Genomic DNA, 27432 nt, shown 5'->3' on the forward strand with positions numbered 1-27432 from the left:
ATTCTCCTGGTGCTGGAACCCTGGGCTACGCTCTGGCCTGGGGCTGGGATTGCTTGTTCTTCAGGTGTCCCTCCCAGTTTTTATCCACCACATGTGAGTGTTGGACTGCCCTTCCCTCCAACTGCTGCCATCACCTTGCTGCACCCATAGTGCATCCTCTCCACTTGGGCTCCCTGTCTTCGCCCCTCCTAATCATCTGGACAAATATGACTTCTTTAAATTCATGCAGTTTGATTTTCTGGCAGTTCTGGGTGTTTTTTGTTTTGAGGTTAGTTGTGATCCTTCTTATGGTTGTGCAAGGAGGCAAAACATGTCTACCTATACCTCCATCTTGACTGGAAGTCAGTAGCTTTACTTTTGAGCACCTTGTGTCAGATGCATGCATTTTCTAATTGAATCATCACAATAATTCTGTATTACATGTGGTGTCCTGTCTTACAGGTGGGGAAACGAGCTCAGAGAAGTTAAGTGACTTGTGCAAGGTTGTGTGGCTAGCAGTACCACAGGTGGGATTTGAACTTGGGTCTCTGTGGCTTATGAAGCAATGCCTTTCTGTCTGTTGTACTGCCTCCAGTGTGTCAGGTTGCACTGTTGTCCGATTGTGGGATTTTTGGGGGCTGACGTTTATGACTATATTTATTTACCTTTATGAAAATTTTAATCTTGTTAAAAATAGGCATGTCATTCCAGGTAGTAACAATCTTTTTTTATTCTGAATTTTTGTTACCCTTCATATTGCCTATTCCTTCCTACTTCATATTATAGGATAGCTTTGTCCAGCAGAGCCCCCTGGCTGTTGCAGATGAGAATAAGTCTACTAAGACATGATCTGCTTGGGGAGGAGAGGTGGCCAATCTCTCAGAGGAGAAGGGCCATGAGCCTGTTCCTCAATGGGCTTTTATTGGCTTCAGTTTGCACAAGAATACAGGTAAAGCTCATTAGTCATGTCAGGCAGTAATCAAACAATAGATAACATTCAAAGAACTATGAGGGCTTATTCTGAGTCAAAGTCAGGTAGCTAAATGGCCACAAAACTTTGGGAAACAAACTCATTTCATGCTTGGACCCTTATCTTAAAATTGAGGGCATTCTTAGCAAAGCAGGTTTTACAGGATTTTATGCATTCTTTCTTAGGCCTGATTGCCTGTTCCTGTCCAGGGCTGCACCACCCTCTGGCATTGATTCAGGCTTAAGTCAGGCAGGGGAAGGCAGCCAAGAGATTAGGAGACTTCTTGCAAACAGAATGAGGACTCAGTCTGTGTCAAAGCCGAGGGGCGAGGGTTCATCACCCTCTTTTTCTGTAGCCCCCTAAGTCCTTCCCTGAGCACCCTTATCGTTAGTCCTTCCCTGTAAGCTCCTGACACAGGTTCAGCACACGTGAAATACTTAGTAAATACTGATGAATAATAATACAGGTAAATAAAATACAGTAGTCCCTCCTTAATTATGGGGCATACATTATGAGAACCCCAGTGGATGCCTGCAACAGTGGATAATACCAAACCCTATATATATAGTTTTTTTGTATTCATACATACTCGTGATAAAGTTTAATTTATAAATGAGGCACAGTAGGAAATTAACAATAACTAATAAAATAGAATAATTATAACAATGTACTATAATTTAAGTTATGTGAATGTGGTCTTCCTCTCTGTCAAAATATCTTGTTTACTCACTCTTCTTGAGATAATGTGAGATGATAAAATGCTTATGTGGTGAGCTGAATGATGCAAGCTACCATTAGGATACTATTGATCTGATTTTATTCACATCAGAAGGAGGATCACCTGCTTTGGGTAATCCGTGATCATTGAGCTATGATGACGGTGGTGGTTGGATGTCAAGAGCAGGTGATATCAATAGTTGGGAATCCTTGATCATTGAAGGTTTTTTTTTTTCTTTAACTAACAGGCGGGTGGCATATACATTGTGGATATGCTGGACAAAGGGATGATTAACAACCATGGTGGGATGGAGCTGGACAGTGCAAGATTTCATCACCATACTCAGCAAAATGTAATTTAAAATTTTGAATTGTTCTGGAATTTTTAAATTAATATTTTTGGATTGTGGTTGATCATTGGTAACTGAAACTGAAAAACAGAACAGTGGATAGGGGGCACTACTATAAAAATAAATTGGACAAGACCAAAGACTGAGCCAAAGACTTAGCCCTTTTCTTATTAACATTAGTTCATTCCTTAACCAGCATTTTTAGAATAAGATTATTTTGCCAGTTCTTAATTCCTCTAGTTATGTTAGTATTTAGTTCCTACATCTTCATCTAGGATATCTGGGGCAGTCTTGTAGGAGACCTTGCTGAGGTGCAGATAGCCTGTATCCCATGTTTATGGTTCTTCTGTGGTCAAGGCAGAAATGCAGTTACTCTGTAATGCCTTGTTCCTAAAGAAACCATAGTGGCCTTTTGCTCCTACTCAGGACTGCTGCATACATCTGAGGGGGTTCTGTTTAGCTCATAGCCATCATGGATGTAATTTTGTAATGACAGTATTTTGGCAGACAAGGGTAAAATGCCTAGAGCTAACTTAATCAATAGATTAAGATTGATTAATCAATCTTAATCATTAGATTATAATGATTTTCTAAGAAAAGGAAGTAAAATATCTTGAAGGAATACAGTATTCTGATTGTACAAAAGTGCCCTGTGGCTCATATAACACCTTTTCTGAGATCTCTGTTTAGTGGATTACAGAATCCATCCTTATTCTCATCTTCGGAAACCAAGTATTTGAAAATCTGAAAAAAGTTGGCTTGTCCCAACTTTTTAGCACTTCTCCTGTTTTCTAGGACTCCTTAAAAGTCCCCAGAAATGAAAACCATAGAGACTGTTATTCTGAAGCAAGCCTTCATTTTTCAGCCAGCTTTTAGGAAACTATCACAGATTTTATTTGTTAGTTGACACAAGGGCTCCCCAGTAATTCAGATGACTCCAGGTGGCAGTCCCTCACATACAGAATGGGACCAACATGTCCGTTGATTGATGGAGGTAACATAAAAGACTCAAAAGTAGACAAACTATTCTCTATCATCCTTCTCTTGTCCCTTCCCCCTCTTCCAGATTTTTTTCAGCTTTCAGTCCCTCATAGGCACATCATACCCCACAAGGCTAGTATCTAGTGTGTACATTCTTAAAAAAACAAACCTAATCAACAAAACAAACACGCAGGATATAACCAGAGACATTGAAATAAAGAACAAACTGACAGTAACCGGAGGGGCAGAGGAAGGGGATAATGGGGGGGAAAGGAGAAGAGTCATCAAGAAACATGTTTAAAGGACCCATGAACAAGCCAAAGCGGGGTAGGATTGATGGTGGGAAATGGGGATGGGTGGGGCTGGGGGGAAAATGGAGACAACTGTACTTGAACAACAGTATTAAAAAAAACAGGCTGGATGAGTACAAATTATTTGTGAAGGTTTGGGTTATTACAACAGAAGGAAAAGAAAATACAAGAAAAACAACTCCCAGAAGTAACAAGTGAGAATGCAGGTTATAGCTTGAACACTATGGAGGTGACTGATTGACCTGAAAAAACAAATGTCGATGCTATAGGGGTAGGTGGCTCACATGGACGTGAGAGGACAACTCGTCCGTAATAGCAATTATCCTGCCTGCTTATATGACATCTGTTTACCACCTAACAGCACAGTCACAAAAAAAGCCATTTCAGATGACTTGGTGTTCTTGTGGAGACATCAGTTTGGCTCAGGGGCATCTTGACTTTAATGCAATTTTTAAAAGGAATTGAGGCTTCTGTACCCAGCTGATTTCCCCATAGGAGTCCTGAGTTTTTATTTTCCTGTAAAGCCTAATCTAAGTTTGGAACATCCCCCTCTTCTTTCAGAAGGGAAGGCTTTTTAAATCCCTTTCTTTAACAGCCTTGCAAATTATTTCCAAAACTCATGAAGTTGCACGAGCATCATTAGCCAGCAGAACATGCATTGGCTCCATATGCCAGATGGGGCCTCTCCCCACTTCTGGCTATCTCCACCTCCTTTTTACCCAGCAGCAGCTAAGAACATGCACTCTTTGTCAGTGGGAGTTGGTCATGTGGTTTGGTGCTTATTTTAATGACTGCCAGAGCTCGCAGCCCCATAGCTGGGAAAATGAGAACAGAAGCCTGTTTCATGTGCTCCATTTTGGCCCAGAGAACCCATTTCCAGTCCAAATTGTGGTTATTCTGGCTCTTCTGCTAAGTGAATGGCTCCACGTGGCCTCAGAGAAATTGAACACAGAGTACTCCTAACCCCTTAGAGTAGGGGTGTCCAACCTTTTGGCATCTCTGGGCCACACTAGAAGAAGAAGAGTCATCTTGGGCTATACATTAAATACACAAACGCTAACAAAAACTGATGAGCCAAAAAAAAATGTCCATGCATAATTTTTGTGGTATCCACCACCGCAGATATGCAAAAAAGTCCTCTCATAATAACCCTAATTATACAGCAGCCCTTTTGATAATCTTTTAAAATTGTCAAGCAGGTCCCAAATTTGGGATCACTAGTATAGAAAATGTACATATCTAAGTAATGAAACTTAGTAATAAAACCAAGTAATGTTTTAAGTAAATTTATGATTTTGTATTGGGCTGCATTCATAGCCATCCTGGGCCACATGTGGCCGAGGTTGGATACTCCACCTAAGAACTTGTCCCCTGGACTTCTCCTTGATCCATAGCAAGAGACCATCCATTTATTTCATTTTAATTAAACCTCTGCTGTGACTATAGTGAAGGGAGGTGAGGCTCCTGTGAGGTGTGCTGTGAAGCAGAATTTCTCTAGTGAGCATGGGGAAGGTCAGACACATTAGACACTGTTGTGCGTGGGGTTGGTGCGGCATGACAAAAAAAACATAGCAGCTGCTGTTATTGACTGCTGGCTGTATGCTAGGCACCATGACATACATCACACACATTCTTATTTAGCCCTTTGAACAACCTCCTGGGTTGTGTGTAATTATTCTTATTTTGCAGATGGGGAAATCTAAGCACAGGAGATGACATTACCTGCCCAAGGCTACTCAGCCAGTGAAAGGTGGAGCTGGAACTCAAAATTGGGTTCGTCTGACTGAAAACCAGGCTCCCAACTACCTTAGCTTTTAGCATTTTCCTCTGAACCATTCAAAACTCCCCTGCCTTCCCCGAGCAAACAAAAACTCGACAACACACATGGAAAAATTATAGCGAGAATTTTTTTTTTTAATATAGTCAGGCTTTTCTGGTTTTCTGCCCTCTCTCTAAGGGTCTAGTTTTCCTAAAGACATATTTTGTTTGTTGTTTTTTTAAAAAAAATCTCTCATTGCTATTTATTTATTAATTTTTCCAATTCCTCCTTTCAGAAATCCTACACTGGCTTAATATTTACTGTGTCTAATTCTATTGGTCCCCCATGGAGGGAGAATAGATGGGCAGACTCCAGGAAGCACTTCTATTCCAATTTTACAAGCATCAAAGCCAAGATACTTCCATCTTCTAGCATCTTTAATATCAAAAAGGTAGAAAAATGTGTGGAAGTGATATTTCATTTAGAATTGCTCCTTGTTTAGAGCAATGAATTTCTCTTCACCAAAGCTAGGTTTAAATGGATCATCTGTTGACTGTTGGATGAATACATGGAGGTTCTTTGAGGATTGGTATAGCTTGAATATCGGGTTTTCTGTTCTACTTTTTTGTTTAGGTATAACGTACATATGGTAAAGTGCACTCATGTAAATAAACAGCTCATGAATTTTTACATATGTATGTGCCTTGTAAATCATTTATAGCTCCCCAGGAGGTTTCCTCATGGCTCTTTCTAGTCAATAGCCCTACTCCATCCACCCTATAGTTACTATTCTAACTTCTATCGTGTTGTTTTTCCTGAACATATCATAGGCTGGGTGTGTGTAGGCACTCTTAATATTTTACTTTGGAACAGTTATGGGAACCTTACAATCATAAGACAAAGACCTTCCATATACCCCTCTCCCAGACTCTGTTCCGATTTCATCTCAGTAACATTATTTGTAGGGTCCCGTGGTCAGTCCAGGATTCAGGTGTTGCCTCCAGTCGTCATGTCTTTTCTAATCTTTCACGCTGGAACGGTTCTTTAGACTTCCTTTGACTTTTAAGACTTTGACAGTTTTAAAGATTATAGGCCAGCCAATCCTAGCCATTTTGTAGAATATTTTTTAGTTTGGATTTATCTAATATTTCCTTCCGATTAGACTCAGGTCATATATTTTCAGCTGAATACCATCGATATGTTCTCAGTGCGTTCTGTTGGGTAGCGCACAGTATCTGTTTGTTCCATTACTGTTGGTATTAACCTTGATCCCTTCATCAGGATGCTGTCTGTAAAATTATGTCACTGAAGGGTTACTTTGTCTTTCCTTTGTAATTAAACTTTTTTTTGGTGGAGAGATACTTGGAGACTGTGAATGTAAGCTTTTAACTTACATACCTACTGTCAGGAAGAAGTATTTATTCTTTATTAATTTTGTATTTGGTTGAGGAAGTTTTCATTTGAATTGCTTTGTACATGCCTATTTCCTGTCTTCTAAGATGTTAGTCCTTAAAAAAAATAAATAAGTAATAGGTTTAGAGACCTTTCAGGCTATAGGGCTTATCTCCATCTATTCTTGACTTCTTATTCCAACCTCCATATTCCATGGTAATGACTCTGGAGTTTGTCTTCTCAATCACAGAAGCCTGGGTTATTTTTTCCTCTTGTTTCTCTTGGGGTTCTAGAATACATTTTAAAAGGCTCCCAGAATTCATCTTAGTAACATTTAAGAGCCATTCTGCAAGGGACTAAGGTATATTGAAAGGAATATGAGTCAGAATCTGTATTTGTAGACATTACAATTAGGTGGATAAGCAGATGGATAAGCAAAGAGTTGAACCATACTACTAAACGTAGAGGTAGCTTAGAGACAGAAGTGATGAACTATAGCTGATGGGAGGAGCATGAGAGGAATAAAGAGAGTGAGAGGCCACTCCAGGAAAGTTTTCTATAACAGATAACTTCTGATCTGGATTTTGAAAAATCCCAGGCAGTCACGGGTGCTGGAGTACCTTTTAAGACAGAGAGGGCTCTTTTTTTTAGGGTTGTGGAAGCAAGACAGCAAGTGTATTAGAGGAGTACCAAGCAGCTCAGTGTTTCTTCAGCATCAAATCAAAGGTGAGGAGTGGCAGGACCACCGGGGTGGCACTAGAGAAGCTGGGAGGCAGCCACCGAGGTCGAAAAGAAGGTAATGAAGGAAGCCATGAGCAGTGTGGTCACATGCCTATTTAGGATGAGAGATGCTGCTGATGTAGGCTTCCCCACCTGGTACAAGCTTCAATAAATATCAAGTGAGCTTCACCTAGGCTTAATGATGCTGACGTATGTGTGAGAGTATTTTGTGTAGACTGCATTTACTAGTTCACAAAGGTGTATTTGCAGCATGACAAGGTGCATCTTGTAGATCAGCAAATGTGGCCTTGGAATCTGGCCTTGCAATCTGCCTCCCCCTCAGGAATCCTTGCAGATCTCTACTGCCCTCTAAAAAGAATTTTCCCCAAATGTCATTCTCCTTAAAAACAAAATACATTATTGTCACCTTCAAATAATAAAGAATAGTGGGTTTGAGAGGCCATTTAGTCCTGGGGTCAGCAAACTACAGCTTGCAAGTAAGATCCTTCCCAGGGTCCCCCCTTTTTTCTTTTGGTGCCATGTATGAGCTAAGAATGTTTTTCACATTTTTCAAGAATTGTAAAAAAAGAAGGAAGAAAATGTGAAAAAACTGTTTTGGCCTGCAGTGCCTAAAATATTTACTATCTGGCCCTTTTCAGGAAAAGCCTGCCAACCCCTGGTCTCGCCTGACTGCCTGATACAGTAATCCTTTGTGCAGTATTACTTGGCAAATAATCATCTAGTATATGCTTGAACACTTCCACTGATGGAAAGTTTATTATCTCTCTAGTCAATCTATTGCCTATTTGAACAATTCAGACTATTAGTAATTTTTAAACTGTGCTGAAATTTATCTCACTATAGCATCCATCCTTTGGCCTTTTGGTGGCAGGGTGGGGGAAAGCTATTACTTCAAGTCAACATTTACTGAGGTAATGTGTTCTAGATGCTGTGCTAATTGCTGAATAAAGATGAATAAGACATGTTTTAAAAAATCAAGGATCTCCCAGGTGTTATTTCCTGGCACTAAAGCAGTTGAGCTGGCAGTCTTCTCTCTCTCATTCAGTCTTCGTGCTATTGGGTTAGGTGTTTCTTCTTTGATGATTTTACTTCCTTCTGAATTATTATCCCACATACACAAAATTCAAAGGACAAAAGGGTACTACATTGAGACTAAGCCTGTCCATACTCCTATCTTTTAACCCCATAGCGTGTTTCTTAGGAAGCAACCACTAATATACATTTCCTGTGGGGATTTGACATTAAAGAACAGCACAAGCACAAGGTTTAGGCCCATTTGGACTGAAACTTTTAAATCCAATGACACTTTTTAAAAAATCTTCTATATAAGTTGCTTAGCATGATTTAGTTTTATTTTCATAAAAACCTGAAATTTGCATCATGTTGGGTGGTAGACACAACCCCAGGGGGTCCATATTGCTTAATCACCCAGCTGCTTTTTCAGTTTAATCTTGACTAGATGTTTTGGTTACTGCTGTCTGTCTTACACAGCTGGGATTCTTGCTCATGACAGCATTGAATCCTCATCAAAGCCTTTCCTCTTTCAGTGGATGTTACACGGTCCCATTTTGTGTAACTCTTGGGTTTCACATCCTGAATATGATAGAAATAGTTTGAAATAAAATTGAGCCATACTTATAATGATGCCTCTGTCAGTTTCTTTACTTGCTATGTCTGTATGTAATGTTGAAAGTTGATAGAACTAAACTTTTAGCCTTCTAAGCTGAGCAGAGGCCAGAAGTCTCACCTGCACTGTCTAGGGCTATGTAGACAAGCCTTAATTTTTAGGAAGCAGGTAATGTTTGGAATAAGTTAGTCACACATAGATTACTTTGCACCAAGTACTCACTTCCCACTCCCTCCTTAATTCCCTCTGATCATTACTTCTTTAAATTTCCTTTCTAGTTTAGGGAAGATGGCAATGCGACATAGATGTATAGGAGTCTTGAGTGTTACATTTATACTTGAGTATCCTATTTAGATGTTTCCGGTAGATTCACATGTTGCTGCTATTGCTTAAGACCTTCTTCTTTTCTTAGCTTGTTGAGCAAAAGTCCAGCAGCTGAACAGCAACCATATCCTTTTGTGAAATAGGCTGTTGGGTTCTGTTTGGAATTTCTCAAAGACCAAATATGTCAGAAAATATTTGAAGGATGTGCTTCATACAAATTACTTTCTTAGTATGCCTGTCCTTTATCTTCCAAGTGAGCATCCTGAGTCACTTTTCCTCAGCTGCTGACAAGCTGTATGGTGTAGAGTTTTCTCTTTTACCTCTGGCACCAGTAAAATTCCATCTTGATGGCCTCAGTAGGTCATCAAAATGATGATGAAAACTGGTTGCTATACAACTTTAACAATAAATTGTGGATGACTAAAGTGTGTAGGGGCCTGATTTCAGATGAAATCCATTCGTACCACCGTCTGCTACAGTGTTGAGTTCCTTCCATATTGCGTGATTTCTCTGGCCACTGTCTTTTCCTTTTGACTGGGTCGTAGAGGAACTTAGTATGTAAAGGTTTTTTCAAAATAATTGGTTACTTTTTAGTATATGTGGGGCCAATGAGCAATATAAATGTTGCGAAAAAGGGAGGTGCTTCTTCCTTAAAAAATGTATAGTGATGAAAGTCAGGGCTTTGTAGGCATTAGACCTGGGTTATAAACTTACCTCTTCCACTTCCTGTGTAACTTCCTTACACAGGAAGAGCAAGTTACTTAACCTTTCACTTCTTCCATTTTCTTTTCTGTAAAGTAGGCTTAATACAATAACTTTGGGGATGTCATAAATAACGTAAAGTGTTTTGTGTAGTGTCTGGCACTGAGTAAGAATTCAGTTAGAATAGTTATTATTACTGCTACTATTACAGTGGTTCTCCCTTATCCATGGTTTCATAGTTTCATCTACCTGTGTTTAACCTCATTCTGAAAATAATTCATAAGTTTTAAATTGCATGCCATTCTGAATAATGTGATGAAATCTTGTGCCATCCCACCTGGGACATGAATCATCCTTTTTTGAGTGTGTCCATGCTGTATGTGCTACCTGCCCATTAGTCACTTAGTAGCCATCTTGGTCATCAGATCTACTGTCTTTGTATCACAGTGCTTGTGTTTAAGTAACCCTTATTTGTACTTAACAATGGTCCCAAAGTACAAGAGTAGTTAGTAATGCTGGCAATTCAGATATATGCCAAAGAGAAGCCATTGTGAAAGGGTATGAATGTATAGGAAAAAACGTGTGTGTATGTGTATATACACACATGATAGTATGATAGTATGATATAATAGTATGATATGATACTATCTGAAGTACTTTACAGAAGTATTAAGTAAAATAGGACATATGGGGGAAAGGGAGCAGGGTTTTGGAAAAGGTATGTTTGTGTTTAGTTTCAGATTTGTTGAGCTTGAGATGTCTGTGAGAAGGCAAAATTCCAGCTTCCCAACATACTTAAATATATGTTTGGAGGTTAGCACTAGCGTACAGTCCTGAAATTCATTGGCATGCAGATGAATATTGATATAAAAAATGAGTTTGCTTTGGGGAAAGTTCATAGACTAAGGACAGGCTAAGCATGGAAACTTAAAAAAACTGACAATAGAAGGAAATGTGGAGATTTCTGGTCAAGATGGCTGCATAAGTAAACACATCTCACCTCCTTGCACATAGAAATACAACTAAAATATAGAACAACCATCACTCAGGACTGTCAGAAATCAAGTTGAATAGAAGTCTGACAACTATGGAATTAAAGAAACCACGTCCACCCAGACTGGTAGGAAGGGCAGAGATGCAGCACGGGCTGGTCCCACATCTACATGTGGTGGATATAAATTCAGGAGGGATATCTCAGGAGCAAGGAGACCCAGCCCCACACCAGGCCCCCCAGCCCAGGGTTCCAGTGCCAGGAAGTTAAGTCCCCATAATTCCTGGCTACAAAAAAACAGTGGGGGTTGAGTCACTGGAAGGAACTCCTGGAGTCCCAAGCAGTCCCTCTTAAAGAATGCACACACCTACTTACTCATATTCACTTCCTCTGAGTTCCAGCACTGAGGTAGCAGGTTGAAAGGCACCAGTGGCAAAAAGGGAGAAACTGTAGTGTCTGGCATCAAGGTAGGAGCTGGAGGACTATTCTAGCCTAAACAGAAAGGCAGGCAGATGCCATTGTTTCTTTTCTGAGCCTTCCCACCAAGGAGCTACAGAGCTGGCAGGTGGGCGCCATATCTGAGACTCCATCAACCAGGCTAACACTTTGCCCTGCTCTGGAGATCCCCTGAGGCTCTTCCATTCCACCCAACTTATGGGCCCACTCAAGCTGTCAACAGAGACTTTTCCATATGAATGCCTGGTCTTGGCTCATGCTTACTATCAAACAAGCAACAACCAACCTCAGTAAGCTCCCACCCCCTGTATCTCTTGCTAAGTGGCCTCAGACCCAGCATTAGCAGCAGCCAGCCTAGATTCACAGCTTGGCTTCACCTGTGAATCTCCAAGACCAGTACAATTAGCAGCCATCTCAGATTGCTTTATAGCTCATGTAGGGTGGCCTCAGGCAGAACACAGATGAGGACTGAACTTGGCCTGCACCATCCAGGATACCTCCAAGCCCGCACACCCAGTGGACAGCCACAAACCACACCAAAACCCCTGTCCTTTCACAGCTGATCCTCCATGGAGGGTGAAGGTTAGTGGTCAGTGGTCACAGCCAGTCCTTGCAGCTGACTGGCCTGGGTAAATCCTCCCACTGACCTGCCAACAGCAACCAAGGCTTAACTACAAGAGGAGGGTGTACTCAGCCCACACAGAGGGCAAACTTTGAGTACCCAGCTTGGGGTATCAGGGAGGCTATGCCACTGGACCCTACAGAATACCTACTACATTAGGTCATAGTACCAAGACAGGGGGTCATAGCACCCCCTGTGTATTTACCTAAAACATAGAAACAAAAATAAGGAGACAAAGAAATATGCCCCAAACAAAAAACAGACCAAAATTCCAGAAAAAATAACTAAAGAGAATGGAGATAAACAATCTCTCAGATGCAGAATTCAAAACACTGGTTATAAGAATGCTCAAGGAACTTAGTGAGGGAGGACCTTAACAGCATAAAAAAGATCCAGTCAGAAAAGAAAGATACATTAATTGAAACAAAGAACAATTTACATAGAAACAGCAGTAGATAGCTTTGCACAGTGGCAGTATCATAGCCAATGAGGTTTATCCAAGGTGCGATTGTTGCTAATTGAAAACTTTTCCCAGAAACAGCAGTAGAGTGGATGAAGCCAAAAATCAAATCAATGATTTAGAGCATAAGGAAACAAAAAACAACCAATCAGAACAAGAAGAAGAAAAAAGAATTAAGAAACCTCACCAAGGATAGTGTCAGCAGCCTCTGGAACAACTTTAAGAGGGCCAACATTTTCATCATAGGGATGCCAGAGAGGGAAGAGAAAGAACAAGAAATTGGAAATCTATTTGAAAAAAGAAAGAAAACTTCCCTAACTTGGTGAAGGAAATAGACATGCAAGTCCAGGAAGCACAGAGAGTCTTAAACAAGATGGATGCAAAGAGGCCCACTCCAAGACACATCATTATTAAAATGCCAAAGGTTAAAGATAAAGAGAGACTTTTAAAAGCAGCAAGAGAAAAGCAGTTAGCTACCTACAGGGGAATTCCAATGAGACTATCAGCTGATCTCTCAAAAGGAATTTTGCAGGCTAGAAGAGATTGGCAAGAAATATTCAAGGTCATGAGAAACAGGGACTTAAGGCCAAGATTGCTCTATCCAGCAAAGATGTCATTTAGAATTGAAGGGCAGATAAAGGTCTTCTCTGACAAGAAAAAAGCTAAAGGAAAACTAAACTAAATTCATCACCAAATCATTGTTATATGAAATGTTAAAGGGACTTATTTAAGGAAAAGATCAAAAAGAAGAAGAAAAAAGGCAATAAAAACATATCTATCAACAATTGAATCTAAAAAACCAAACTAAGCAAACAAGAAGAACAAATACAGAATCAGGGATACAGAGAGTGTTTCGATAATTGCCAGAGGAGAAGGGGGTATGGGAGAATGGGTGAAGAGGTGAGGGGATTAAGAAGTACAAATAGGCCCTGGCTGGTGTAGCTCTGTGGATTGAGCGTGGGCCTGCACACTGAGGGATCATGGTTCGATTCCCAGTCAGGGCACATGCCTGGGTTGCAGGCCAGTTCCCAGCGGGGGACACACGAGAGTCAATCATATGTTGATATTTTTCTTCCTCTTCTCCTTCCCTTCCCCTCTAAAGATAAATGAATAAAATATTAAAAAAAAAAAAGAAGTACAAATAGGTAGTTACAGAATAGCCATGGAGATATAAAGTACAGAGTAGGAAATGGAGAACCCAAAGAACTTACACACATGGCCCACGCACATGAACAATGGTGGGGGGATTGCCTGAGGGAGTTAGGGGTGCTGAGTGGAGCAGGACAAAGGGAGAAAAATTGGGACAACTGTAATAGTGTAGTCAATAAAATATAATTTAAAATAAAAATATAAAAACCTCAAAAATAAAATAAAATACCCTTCTTCCCCTCAAAAAAGAAATTGCTAGTTGCATTGTGGAGGAGAGAGGAGAAAGGAGCAAACAGAGGCCCAGGAAACCAGTCAGGAGGCCGTTAGGGTATTTTAGGCAGCATTTTAGAAGTGTGGGCACCAGATTACCTGCATGAGGGTCTGCTTCTCCACTGGGCACAGAAGCCTTAGTGCCTAGGATCCACAGTTTTTCAGGGGCTTATGAAGATAGTAGGAAAGACCTGAAAAAGAATGTTGGTTTTGAAAGTGCAGTATTATAAAAATACTTTCAAACAATTAAAAGCCAGAAAATAGTTAATATGAGATGAAGGTGTATTTAAATATGTTTGATATGATTTAGAGGTTGGGTCTCCAAAACTTAAGAGTGTCAGTGGCTTAAAGGCATCAAGATAGCATCAAACTTGAATCTGAATCACCAGGGGGCACTTGTCATTTCTCAGAGTCCTGGCTACTCTTTTTTCTCCCCTCCAGCATGTTTCCTAATTTTTTAATAAGCCTTCAGGGTGGTAAAAGTTTGAAATTTATTTGGTCAGGCATTGTAGGGTTCACCATTCTGCAAATCCATGATGAGGCAGCAGAGTTTTGAGGGCAGTGTTGCACTGTCCTTTGTGATCAACTAAGCTTTGTGATTATACAGAAAAGTATTTAACTATTACAGTTCCCACTTCTTGTTTTCTATTTGTCTGTCTGAGTTTGTTAAGTCCCATTGTGAAGTTTTATTAATTCTTAATTGGATTTCTGTTGCCAAAGCATATTTTTAAATGTGACAAGCACATTAAGCCTGTTGAAAAACATCCATCTATTAGGAGTCCAGTAGCAAACTAAACCGCCCTCCTTGGAGCTTGGAGGGACACAGTCGGTTACTTCCCCACACTGATCTTACCCTTACAGCATGTTCTGTTTTTAACAGTCTACCCTCAAATTCTACTTTAGAAAGCTACCACTGAACTCCTTTTAAAAATGAAAATCCAATGGCATTGACAGGCCTCACTTTCTTTTTTACTTGAAGTGTTCTTTGCCACCTTTTATTATTACTCTTTTCAAACTTTTTTATTGCTTTGGGTCAGTGGATTAAAATACCATCCTGGTGTTCCAGGTAGTGCTCTGCACTGTCCTTTGTGTGTCCTTTGCTTGTGTTGCGGCTTTACCTGCTGACTGTGGGCATTCTCTCTAGGACAGTGATTTTTAATCTGCTGCTGTAAAAAATTTTAAAACAAGCAATACCTGACTAGTCAGGAACACCAACCTCTTTTCTGTCAGATTGTCAAATTAAAAAAAAATGACAACAGCCAACACAACAAGAGCCATCTAATAATTAATCAAAATTACACTTATTTTTTGCCACATTAGCAAAAAGTATAAAATATTTTTTGGTGTGCCACAGAATTTTAGTAATTAGTTTATGTGTGCCATGAAATGGAAAAGGTTAAAAATCACTGCTCAAGGACTCTGTTGGGCTGTGACTTTTCTTTTAACTTGTAAGAACCGCTCATTCTCACCTGTGTTTGCTGTTGTATCAGTGTAAATGCCTCTGGAATTTCTATGAGTCTACCTTCCCAGGCCAATGTATAACTGAATGCAAGTCTGGCTACCTGCCGCTTTGAAAACCAATATTGAGAGGCAGGTGCTGATGTAAAGAAAAGTGGTTTTACGCAGATGCCAGAAACCTGGAAGATGGAAGGCTTTCATCTCAAAGCTCATCTTGACATCTCAAGCAACCTGGAGAGTTTATATAGGGGAGTTTGGGAAGAGGAGAAAGAACTAAGGCATTTCTGGTGACATGCAGTTTCTCAGCTCTGCTCTTGAGTGGTTTCAGGGTTATCTCCTCAATGTGTTATCGTTGAATTTCATTGCTCCTTTCACAGTTTCACTGCTGATATCTGGGAACAGGACATGGAGACAGTGTTTCTGCTGCTTCTAATATGAGTCACTGATGCTTGCTCAATTTCTTGTGGTCATGGTCATTCCTTAGTTAAGCAGGAGCTGGAACTACTGATGTCTATCAAATACTTATAAGGGAACTTTTAATACATGAATCATCTATGAGTTTTTTTAGTACAGCTTATACTATAATTACCACCTGATGAGTATATTGTGTTTACTTCAGTTACTGTTATAATTCCCCACTGTCAATTTTCCTTCATGTCTATGGAGCTATTGATGTCCTCTGAATCTTCTGGGGGAATGAAAAACTTTAGTCTTTTGGAAAGCAAAATTGTGTGAGTTAAAAGCAGTTATATATGTTTTACAGGCATCTGTTGAGCAGATATAATTTTTCTGGTGTGGAAAAAACAAGTCACGAGGAGGTTTAAAACAATAAAGACAAGCATTATAAAGAAAAGAATGGTTAAACCTAAATTTGAATTCCTTCTAATATATGGACTCGAGTCCTTGTGGTAGCCATGAAAATAGACTAGCAAACCAATCTTCACTTCATTCAGAGAGGGGTGTGATGGTCCAATGTTTGCTGAAGCCAGCTAGCCTGTTGCCTGATTTTGGTGGTGTTTGTTTCCTCCTGAGGTGTCAATGTAAGTATAGCAAGAGGAGATGAGGGTCGTGCAATCTCATCTTTGTTCTGCTAGTATGTAGTCTAAGGCAGTTTGATTCTCTAAGGCAGCTTTAGCTAGAGAGTCCAGAGATTTATGAATATTAACAAGTAAGGTTGGCAGTTTCATTGACTATGGTGATTAAATTCTTAGAGAGATTTCAAAGTATATGCCGATGTGCAGCTACTCCTCACCAGGGCAACAGAGTACATCTAAAGAAATATTCATCACCATCTGGGATTTCTCTGGGGAGATCTCAGGACATTTGGGTGAATGTTGATTGCTTGCTCTGGAGTCCCATCTGCCCAAACTGATTTACTTACTTGCTTGTAGATCTAAGGAGGGAAGTTCTCCTCTGGATCCCCATAAGCAGATTAAAAGCATCTGGAGTTGAAGTGCATGCTTTGAAGGGGACTGACTATAGGCGAAGCTGTTGTCTTTAAGGAGAGAAGGTTACATGGGGAGACAATTTACAGAATGAATCCCATTCCTGCAGAGAGATAGGACATTGAGGAAAATACAGGAACCTGAGAAAACTGTGTGATATATTACGATCTCTGAGTTAGCATTCTAAAGGCTGGAGGGAGGCTTGTTGCTGCCTTCATCTCATTATCCTTATGACAGAGACTGTTGTGGGGTTTTTTTTATTCCCAGTTTGGTGTATGATACAGGGTATATGGCTCACATGTCTACTAAAAGTCGATCAACTTGTTCCCCACTGCCAATTGTATCTGGGGCTCCTGTGGGGAAGTAATGATGGGTTGGGAGGTGTCTAGAGGAGCTTGGGGCTTCCTCATTCACCATTCCAGTTCACCATCTGCCCATGTGTCTCTTCTTATTTATTTTTCTTTTTCCATGCCTGTTGCCAACTATCTGAGCTTTTTGCCTTGGTGACTTTCTGCACCTGGTGTATCACCCTAGCTTCGATCTTATCTGTGCATAAGTAAAAAAATAAAGCTTTGAAGACAATTAACTAGAGTTTAATATTCATAAATGTGTATTATAGAGTCTGTTGAAACACAACTCTCCCCCTAAAATCACCTTCATTTTTATCAAAGAGCAAATCAAGACCAATTCATTTACTGCATTAAGTCCAGATTCCATTCAGCCTGATTATTTGCATAAACACAGCAGGACGTGCAGGCAGTGTTTCTGCTGGTTCTGATACGAGTCACTGATGTTTGTCCCAATTTCTTGTGGTTGGGTCATTCCTTAATTAAACAGGAGCTGCAACTGCTGATGTCTCTAAAATACTTGTAAGGGAATTTTTAATATTGGGTTGGCCAAAAAGTCCATTTAGTTTTTCCTGTAAAATAAGACACATTTTTTATTTTCACCAATAACTTTACTGATTTGTCTATTTGGAGTATGTTGGCTATGTCTTGCTATTGGCTTCCAGTGGGTAGAGGCCAGGGGTGCTGCTAAACATCTTCTTTTTTTTTTTTTTTTTTTAAAGATTTTATTTATTTATCTTTAGAGGGGAAGGGAAGGAGAGAGGGAGAGAAATATCAATGTATGGTTGCCTCTCATGTGTCCCCTGCTGGGAACTGGCCTGCAACCCAGGCATGTGCCCTGACTGGGAATCAAACCGTGGTTTCTTGGTTCACAGGCCCACACTCAATCCACTGAGCTACACCAGCCAGGGCTTAAACATCTTCTACTGCATAAAGCAGCCCCACAGCAAAGAATCATTTGGCCAGAACATCAATTTACTTTGTTAAGAAACTTTGCAAACCTTTTTTGACAAGTTCAATTAGTCACAGCACCTTCTCCATACACTGCACAAATCTGTTTATGTATTGCAGTTATATTTTTACCTTTCTTGAAATAAAGCATACTACTCTGAAAATGTTGCATATTTTCTTCCATCTTTAATATCAAAATGGCTGAACAAAAATTCACCAATTTTAGGGTTTTTTAATGCACACTGATATGACAGCTGTCATAGTACAATCTAACAAAAATATTTTGAATGAAGTTAAAGACAGCTAAGCACTACTAGAGCCATTGTATGGAAAAAAACTCAATAAATTCTTTGGCCAACCCATATATAAACCTGTGAGCTTGTTAATACAGCCTATTCTATAATTACCACCTAATGAGTATATTATGTTTACTTCAATCACTGTTGCAAGCCCATTTTCTTGGACCAGCTTCACTTCACCTTGCTCTTGTCCTTGTTGAACATGTCTTTAATTTATTATCACCTGTCTGCCTCTCAAGCATCCTTTGTGGAGCTGCCATTGTCCTAGCCAGGGGCTTTTGCCTCTTGTCCAAGATACCAAGTGTGGTCACCTTTTCTCTGAAGATATCCCCAGCAAGAGTCTCATTTTCATTCTGGCTTCCTCTGCTCTAATCTAGATCTTCATAAATTCTTAAGCTCTTAACTACTTTTCCCTATCTGCCCCCTTCAAAGCCATTTTGTCACTGCAGAATTCTGTCTGCCACTGGCTTCCTACTCTAGAATTCCTCAACCTCACTTCTGAAGCTAGAACCATATGGTGTTGCAAAGTACCAACCCTCTACTAAGAAGAGCTAGGCTCATTCTTCCCTGTTTTTACCACAGTGGTTCCTTCATTGTTCTTGCTCTTTCATCCCTCTGTCCATCTTCCCTGCTCATGCCCATCTTTTTTTAACATAATTCAGCGCCCAACTCCTTCACAGAAGCTTTCTCTCTGTGCTTCCCCACACTCCATGATTTTTTAGCACTTTTATGTAATACTGACTTTGCGTTTTTCCATATAGATACTATCAGTCCAAAGCTCCTTATCTCTAATTTTAAAATCCAACAACTGTGGAAAACTGAAAGCTATTTAATAATCTTCGCATAAAACTCGGAAAAAACCTCTTGGAGTGGATGTGAACTGTCTTTATTTATTTATCTTATCTAGTGTGACTATTTATACATTCTGCTCCAGAAATATAAATCTGGTTACGGTGCAATTGGACAGGATAGAAAGTGAAGGGAACTTATCTACCCACACTTTTTGGAACTGCCAAGTTTCTCTAGTATTGTGCTTCTTGGACTGGGGTACCTGTACCCATGAAAGTGTGCAGGGAACATAGGGAGTTCCAGTGTACACCTGCTTGGTTGCCAGGAGGGTCAAATTTATTTGATGATTTGAGGAAAAATATGAAATATTAAAGAAAGTGTAGTAAGGTGCAAAGGATAAAAAGTGAAATTTTTAGAAAAGCAAGGGTACTGATGTTAAGTGGGAAAAAATGTTTTCATCCTCTTTGGCTTGGGTGCTCAAGCACTGTTCTTATTCATAACTCAAACAATTTGCATTTTTGTGTTTCTAACTAGCTGGACTCTGGGTTTTGTACTTGTAGACTTCTCTAGGACCACACAGGATGGCAAAAACTGCTGAGACTATGACTGTGGGGAAGAAAGAATAACACTCGTGCACCAGTCAGACTGACTTGAACAAGCAAGGATGATACACAAAGGTGAAGGCCAGGGTTACTTACAAAAATCATTTGTGTTCTAAGGAGGCTAAACTTGACAACACTGGCAAATTACTCAGGTTGGTTTCCAAAGTTGTGTCTTAGGTAGCCCAAATACCTCTCATACTTTTTGTTTGTTTGGTTATTTTTTCTCTCCATTTTATTGATAAATAATTGGTATACATTCCTGTATAAGTTTAAGGCACATAGCACAGTGAATGATTACCACAGTAGGTTCCACTAACTTCCAGCTTCACATAAAGATACAATAAAAAGAAAAGGAAGAAAAAGGAAAAAACTTTTCCTTGTGATGAAAAATGTTAGGATTGAACTCTGTTAACAACTCTATGTCATGTCATATAGCATTGTTAGCTATAACCATCATGTTAAACATCATATCCCTAGTACTTTGTATCTGATAACTGTCGTTTGTACCCTTTGACCACCTTCCTCCAGTTGCCCCTATCCCCACCCTCCTCCTCTGATAGCAAGTCTGATCTTATTTTCTGTCTGCTTGGTTATTTTTCTTTTTTATTTAGAATCCACATATAAGTGAGATCACACAATATTTGTTTTTCTCTGACTTATTTCACTTAGCATAATGCCTACAGGATCCATCCATGTTATTTGAATGATAGCATTTTCTTATTTTTTAAAAGTATATTTTACTGATTATGCTATTACAGTTGTCCCATTTTCCTCTCTGATTTATTCCCCACCTGCCAGCACCCGCCTCACACCAGATTTCCCTCCCCACCCTCAGTTCATGTCTATAAGTCATATGTATAAGTTCTTTGACTTCTCCATTTCCTATACAATTCTTAACCCTCCCCCCTGTCTATTTTGTACCTACCATTTAGGCTTTTTATTCCATGTATATTTTTCTCCATTCACCCCCTCAACATCCCCTGTGATAACCTTCCATATGACCTCCATTTCTGTGATTCTGTTACTGTTCTAGTTGTTTGCTTAGTTTTTGTTTTGTTTTTTTGTTGTTGATAATTGTGAGTTGTCATTTTATTCATATTTTTGATCATCTTCTTTTTCTTAGATAGTCCCCTTAACATTTCATATAATAAGGGCTTGGTGATGATGAACTCCTTTAACTTTACCTTATCTGGGAAGCACTTTATCTGTCCTTCCATTCTACATGATAACTTTGCTGGATAGAGTCATCTTGGATGTAGGTCCTTGCCTCTCATGACTTTGAATACTATTCTCTAGACCCTTATTGCCTGCAAGGTTTCTTTTGAGAAATCAGCTGATAATCTTATGGGAACTTCTTTGTAGGTAACTGTCTCCTTTTCTCTTGATGCTTTTAAGATTCTCTCCTTATCTTTCATCTTGGGTAATTTTAATTATGAGGTGCCTTGGTGTGTGCTTCCTTAGGTCCAACTTCTCTGGGACTCTCTGAGCTTCCTGGGCTTCCTGGAAGTCTATTTCCTTTGCCAGATTGGGGAATTTTTCTTTCATTATATTTTCAAATAAGTTTTCCATTTATTGTTCTTTCTCTTATCCTTCTGATAACACTATGATTCAGATGTTGGAATGTTTAAAGTTGTCCCAGGAGTTCCTCAGCTGCTCCTCATCTTTTTGAATTCTTGTTTCTTCATTCTGTTCTGGTTGGATGTTTATTTCTTCCTTTTGTCCCTAATTGTTGATTTGAGTTCCAGTTTCCTTCCCTTCACTGTTAGTTCCCTGTATATTTTCTTTTGTTTCACTTTGCATAGCCTTCACTTTTTTCCTCTATTTTGCGACCATTCTGATTACCAGTGTTTTGAACTCTGCATCTTATAGGGTGGCTATCTCGTCATTGCTTAGTTCTGTTTTTGGAGTCTTGATCTGTTCTTTCATTTGGGCCATATTTGTTTTGGTGCACCTGTTAACATTGTAAGAGGTGGAACAGCCTACCTCACTGCATTGTGGTGCTGTATGTGGGGGGAGGGTCAGAAAGGGAACAATGCTGCTTGCTCAGCTCTCAGCTAGCTTTCAGTCACTTCCCTTGCTATCTCCAGGCAAATTGGGCCCTTCTGGTGCTGATTCCCAGGTGGGTAGGTTTGTGTGAGTTCTAGGACACCGTGGGTCTCACAAATGACTTCTTCTCTGAGGCTGGGAGTTTCTCCCACCACCACAAACACCAAAGGTTTTTACAACCAGAGGTTTTGAGGCTTTCTTTTTCCATATTGGAACCTTGGGTTTGGCAGTCTATCTTGCTTCCCAGTTGTTCCTCCCAGTTTATCTGCATGCAAATGTGGGACTACCTGGTCTTCCATCCAGTGCCTTGTGTGTGTCCTCTCCACCCTGGCTGTTTGTCTCCACCCCTCCTACCGGTCTGAATGAAAGCTTCTTCTTTAACTCCTTGATTGTCAGATTTACATACAGTTTGATTTTCTGGAAGTTCTGGTTAGTTTTTGTTTTCAAAATTGTCGTTGTCCTTCTTTTGGTTGTGCAAGGAGGCACACTGTGCACAGTGTGTCTATCTGTGCCTCCATCTTAACTGAAAATACCTCTACTTGTTTTTTAATGTCTGAATATGAGACATTAAATACAAGACATTAAATACGAGACACTGTATGGGAGGTCTGTCCAGAACATATCCAGCCATGTAATATGAAACATAGATACATTTATTGAAGAAGATAGAAAATACAAGAAATATTGTAAATAGGACAGTGATACCTCAGTCCCCTTCAAAGTAGGTACCTTGATACCTCACGCAATTCTCCCAGTAACCATCAGCTGCTCTGCCTTATTTTCCTAAACCTCATCAAGTGTCTGAAATCTCTTCCTTTTCAAAGGTGATTTTAGTTCTGGAAAAGCCAGAAGTCATAGGGCATCAAATCTGGCCTGTATGGGGGCTGAGTCACCTGGGTGATTTGGTGTTTTGCCAGAAAACTTTGCACAAGATGCGATGCATGAGTGCATGCTTTGTCATGATGAAGGCCCATAGCTGTGGCCTTCTGAATCATCCAAATAGTTTCTGTGGAAGAATGTTCAAGCTTAATGCAAAATTTGATGCAGATTCATTGCTCTACTTGCTCAGTCATTTTGAATGTGATGGCCATACAGTATATATGCTCACCTAACAGCATCTACTGATCCCACCAACTAGTACAGTGAAGTCATCATTGTTCATGCATGCACATTCCAGTTCATTCTCCTTGGCTGCCATGATACATCAATTTTACACATGCTATTCTCATTGTATTAAAAATGGTTGGACTTTTTTTGGACAGACCTTATATATATGTGTGTACATATATATATATCACAGATTCTTTATCCACCTGTAAATGGACATTTAGGTTGTTTCATGTCTTGGGTATTGCAAATAATGTTGCAAATAATGGGGGTGCTTCTATCTGGTTATTTTTATCCTTACCCAAGGGTATGCTTATTGATTTTAGAGAGAGTGAAATGGAGGGAGAGAGAGAGGGTGAGAAACATCAATGTGAGAGAGAAACATCCTTAGGTTGTCTCTCATATGTGCCCCCAATGGGGACAGAACCCACCATCTAGGCATGTGCCCTGACTGGGAATTGAACCTGTGAACTTTCGCTTTACTGGACAATGCTCCAACCAACTGAGTTACACCGGCCAGGGCAGCAGCTGTCTTTCAGAGTTATTTTCATTTCCTTTGGATATATTCCCAAAATGGAATTGCTGGATCATGTGGTAATTTTATTTTTAATTTTTTGAATATCCTTTTACCCTAGTGGCTATACCAATATACAGTCCCACAAACAATGTACAAGGGTTCCCTTTTCTCCATATTCACTCTAGCATTTGTTATCTCTTGTATTTGATGATGATCATTTTAATAGGCTTGAGGTGGTACCTCATTGCAGTTTTAATTTGCATTTCCCTAATGACTAGTGATGTTGAACATTTTTTCATGTACCTTTTGGCCTTTCATTTATCTTCTTTGGAGAAATGTCTATTCAGGGTCATTGTTGATTTGTTCTTTTGCTCTTGAGTTATATGAATTCTTTATATATTTTGGATATTAACCCCTTATCAGGTATGGTTTGAAAATATTCTTTCTCATTCTATAGGTTATTTTTTACTTTGATGATGGTTTCTTTTGCTGTGCAGAAGTTTCATATAGTTCCACTCATTTATTTATTTCTTTGCTTGTGCTTTAGGTCTCATAGCCAAAATATCATTGCAAAGACCTGTGTCAAGGATCTTTATTATTAAGTTTTCTTATAGGAGTTTTATGGTTTCAATCTTACATTTAAGTATTTAATCCATTTTGAGTTCATTTTTGTGATTGGTATAAGATATGTGTCCAGTTTTATTCTTTTTTTTTTTAGATTTTAAAAAATTTAAAGATTTTATTTATTTTTATTATTTTTTAATATATTTTATTGATTATGTCATTACAGCTCTATTTCCCCCTTCATTCCCCTCCACCCTGCACACCCCTCCCCCACCATTCCCCCCTTTAGTTTATGACCACGTGTCTCAAGTTCTTTAGATTCTATATTTCCCCTACTATTCTTGCCCTCCCCCCTATCTATTTTCTACCTACCATCTATGCTACTTATTCTCTGTACCTTCTCCCTCCCCTTCTCCTTCTCCCACTCCCCTGTTGCTAACCCTCCATGTGATCTTCATTTCTATGGTTTTGCTCCTGATCTACCTGTCCTCTTAGTTTGCTTTTGTTTTAGGTGTGGTTCTTAGTAACTGTGAGTTTGCTGTCCTTCCACTGTTCATCTTTTTTATCTTCTTTTTCTTAGGTAAGTCCCTTTAACATTTCATATGATAAGGGCTTGGTGATGATGAACTCCTTGAATTTGATCCTATCTGAGAAGCACTTTACTTGTCCTCCATTCTAAATGAAAGCTTTGCTGGATAGATCAATCTTGGATGTAGGTCTTTGGATTTCATGACTTGGAATACCTCTTTCCAGCCCCTTCTTGCCTGTAAGGTCTCTTTTGAGAAATCCCTGACAGTCTGATGGGGACTCCTTTGTAGGTGACTGTCCCCTTATCTCTTGCTGCTTCTAGAATTCTCTCCTTCATTTGAATCTTGGCTAATGTAATTATGATGTGCCTTGGTGTGTTCCTTCTTGGGTCCAACTTCTTTGGGACTCTCTGAGCTTCCTGGATTTCCTGGAATTCTATTTTCTTTTCCAGATTGGGGAAATTCTCCTTTATTATTTGTTCAAATAAGTGTTCCACTGGTGGCTGTTCCTCTTCCCCTTCTGGTACCCCTATAATTCGGATGTTGGAGTGTTTAAAGATGTCCTGGAGTTTCCTAAGCCTCTCCTCATTTTTTTGAATTCTCGTTTCTTCATCCTTTTCTGTTTGGTCATTTTTTTTTCTTTCTGGTCCACTCCTTTGATTTGAGTCCCAGTTTCCTTTCCATTGCTCTTGGTTTCCTGTGCATTTCCTTTCATTTCAATTAGTTTAGCCTTCTGTGTTCCTCTAATTTGTGTCTAAAATCAACCAGTTCTGTGAGCATCCTGATCACCAGTGTTTTGAACTGTGCATCTGAAAGTTTTGCTATTTCTTCATCACTTAGATTTATGGGCTCTGGGTCTCTGAGTTGTTCTTGAGCCATGTTTTGATCTGTTTGTGCCCGTTACATATGAGGGGTGGAGCCTTATGTATTCACCAGGGCGGGGCCACCCAGGTCGCTGGTTTGTGACGCTTATGTGGGGGCGGGGTCAGAGAGGGACAATGGCGGTCCCCTCTGCCGCTTCCTGCCACTGGAGCCTGCACGGTTTGTCTCACTGCTTCGCTCCTTCACCAGTTTATCTGCGCTCAACTGTGTGACTTTGATCAGCCCTCAGTGAGTCCACCGCCTTCCTCCCTCAGTGGGTCCGCCCGCTTCTCCACACCGGGGATCTGCCTACAGCTGCTGGTGTGCCTGGGTTTCATGTCCCCGTAGGATAGGTGGTTCTTTCCTGCTCGACCCTGCTCTGCTGCTGGCTCTGCCCCTCTTACTGGTTTGGCTGAAGGGTTTGTTGTTGTCAGACTTCCATGTAGTTCAATTTTCTGTGGTTTGGCTGTGTTTCTGTTGCTAAAACTTTGTTGTTTTTAAACTTGGTTGTGTGAGAAGGCACAGTGCTTCTACCTACGCCTCCATCTTGGCGGAAGTCCACTAGATTTTTTATTTATTCATTTCTGGCGGTCCGCTCGGAGGTGGCAGCGGGCTAAGGTCCCTTTCCCAACCCAGCTCTGGGAATCAGTCGGGGGCTCCCCGGGGTCAGCCCTGCCCAAGGAGCCCTGGGACAGCGGCAAGGGCCATCCTCGGTCCTTTCCTGAGGTTGGTCGCTCCAGTTTTATTCTTTTACACGTGATTATCTCATTATCTCATCACCATTTATTGAAAAAAATGTCTTTTCTCCATTGAGTGTTCTTGGCTCCCTTGTCAAATAGTAATTGACTGTATATGCTGGGATTTATTTCCGGGCTCTCAGTTCTGTTCCATTGGTTTATTTTTTTCTTTTCATGCCAGTACCATACTGTTTTGATGACTGGCTTTCTAGTATAGATTGAAATCAGGAAGTGTGGTGCCTTCTGCTTTGTTCTCTGTCTTAGGATATTTAATTTTTTTATTTTTTGCCTATTTGCAGTCTTCTGTGCATCCATACAAATTTTAGGAGAGTTTTTTTTCCATCTCTGTAAAAAAATGCCAGTGGAATTTGATAGGGATTGTATTTAAATATATAGACCTGTTTTGGTACTATTGGTATTTTAACAGTATTAATTATTCTAATCCATGAACATAGGATAACTTTCTATTTGTGTCTTCTTCAATTTCTTTCAGTAGTTTTCAGTGGAGATCTTTCACCTCCTTAAATTCATGCTAAACGTATTTTATTATTTTTGATGCTAATGTAAATGGATCAATTTCTTCATCTCTTTTTCAGAAAATTCATTGTTAGTGTATAAAAACATACTTTTGCATGTTAATTTTGTATTATGCAACTTTGCTAAATTCATTGATTAGATCTAACCATTTTGGGGTTGAGTCTTTAGGATTTTCTATGTATAAAACCATGTTTTGTGCAAATAGAGACAGTTTTACTTCCTTTTTTGTTTTAATTAAGCATTATTATAATTGTTTATTTTTAACATGTGTGCTATTTTGTGGTGTTCTGTTTTGTTTTTTAGTCAGTAATAAATAATGGCGGTAGCTACAGGAGATTCTGGACTCTACAAATTGCAGTTTGCCCCCTTTAGCAGTGCCTTGGATGTTGGATTTTGGCATGAGTTGACCCAGAAGAAGCTGAATGAGTATCGGCTGGATGAAGCTCCCAAGGACATTAAGGGTTATTACTACAATGGTAGGTGATACTAAACTCCATCTTCAATCATCTTCTGTGCCCTCCAGTATAGAGTCAGCTTTGCTTTAACAAGAGACACCCTTGTCTTTTATAATAAATGGTCTTCACTAATTTCTATTTTACTTCCTAACTTTTGACCCAAGTTTATTTTCACTTCTTTTTCCCTGTTGTGGAGAAAAGAAGGGGCAAAATAAAACCCTAGTTATTAATCCAAAGAATTAATGCTGATTTACTTAGTATTTCTGGGGGAGAATATTGGAAATTTATTTTTTCCAATGAATTTTTTTATATATTCTTGGCAAATTTCTTAAATTCACAAAAGCTCTGTCACTTCATGCTAAGTCCCTGTTTAGTTTGGATAATCAGAA

General features: G+C 39.7%; 1 protein-coding gene and 1 pseudogene across 3 annotated transcripts in view; both read left to right on the forward strand.

The window, feature by feature from the left end:
• The first annotated feature begins 441 nt into the window (after positions 1-441).
• Positions 442-27432, forward strand: part of ATG7 (autophagy related 7) — a 294865-nt gene continuing 267874 nt past the window's right edge. For all 3 annotated transcript variants that reach the window (XM_053669368.1, XM_053669370.1, XM_053669369.1), the window contains exons 1-4: positions 442-506; positions 1915-2019; positions 19651-19767; positions 26892-27064. In XM_053669368.1, coding sequence (XP_053525343.1) covers positions 26905-27064 — 160 coding nt within the window. In that variant the 5' untranslated portion in view covers positions 442-506; positions 1915-2019; positions 19651-19767; positions 26892-26904. The remainder of the gene's footprint in view (positions 507-1914; positions 2020-19650; positions 19768-26891; positions 27065-27432) is intronic.
• LOC119044881 (uncharacterized) lies at positions 12380-12462 on the forward strand (annotated as a pseudogene).

Source organism: Artibeus jamaicensis, unplaced genomic scaffold, assembly GCF_021234435.1.
Source record: "Artibeus jamaicensis isolate MK-2021 breed Jamaican fruit bat unplaced genomic scaffold, CSHL_Jam_final contig_519, whole genome shotgun sequence".
Lineage (NCBI taxonomy): Eukaryota > Metazoa > Chordata > Mammalia > Chiroptera > Phyllostomidae > Artibeus > Artibeus jamaicensis.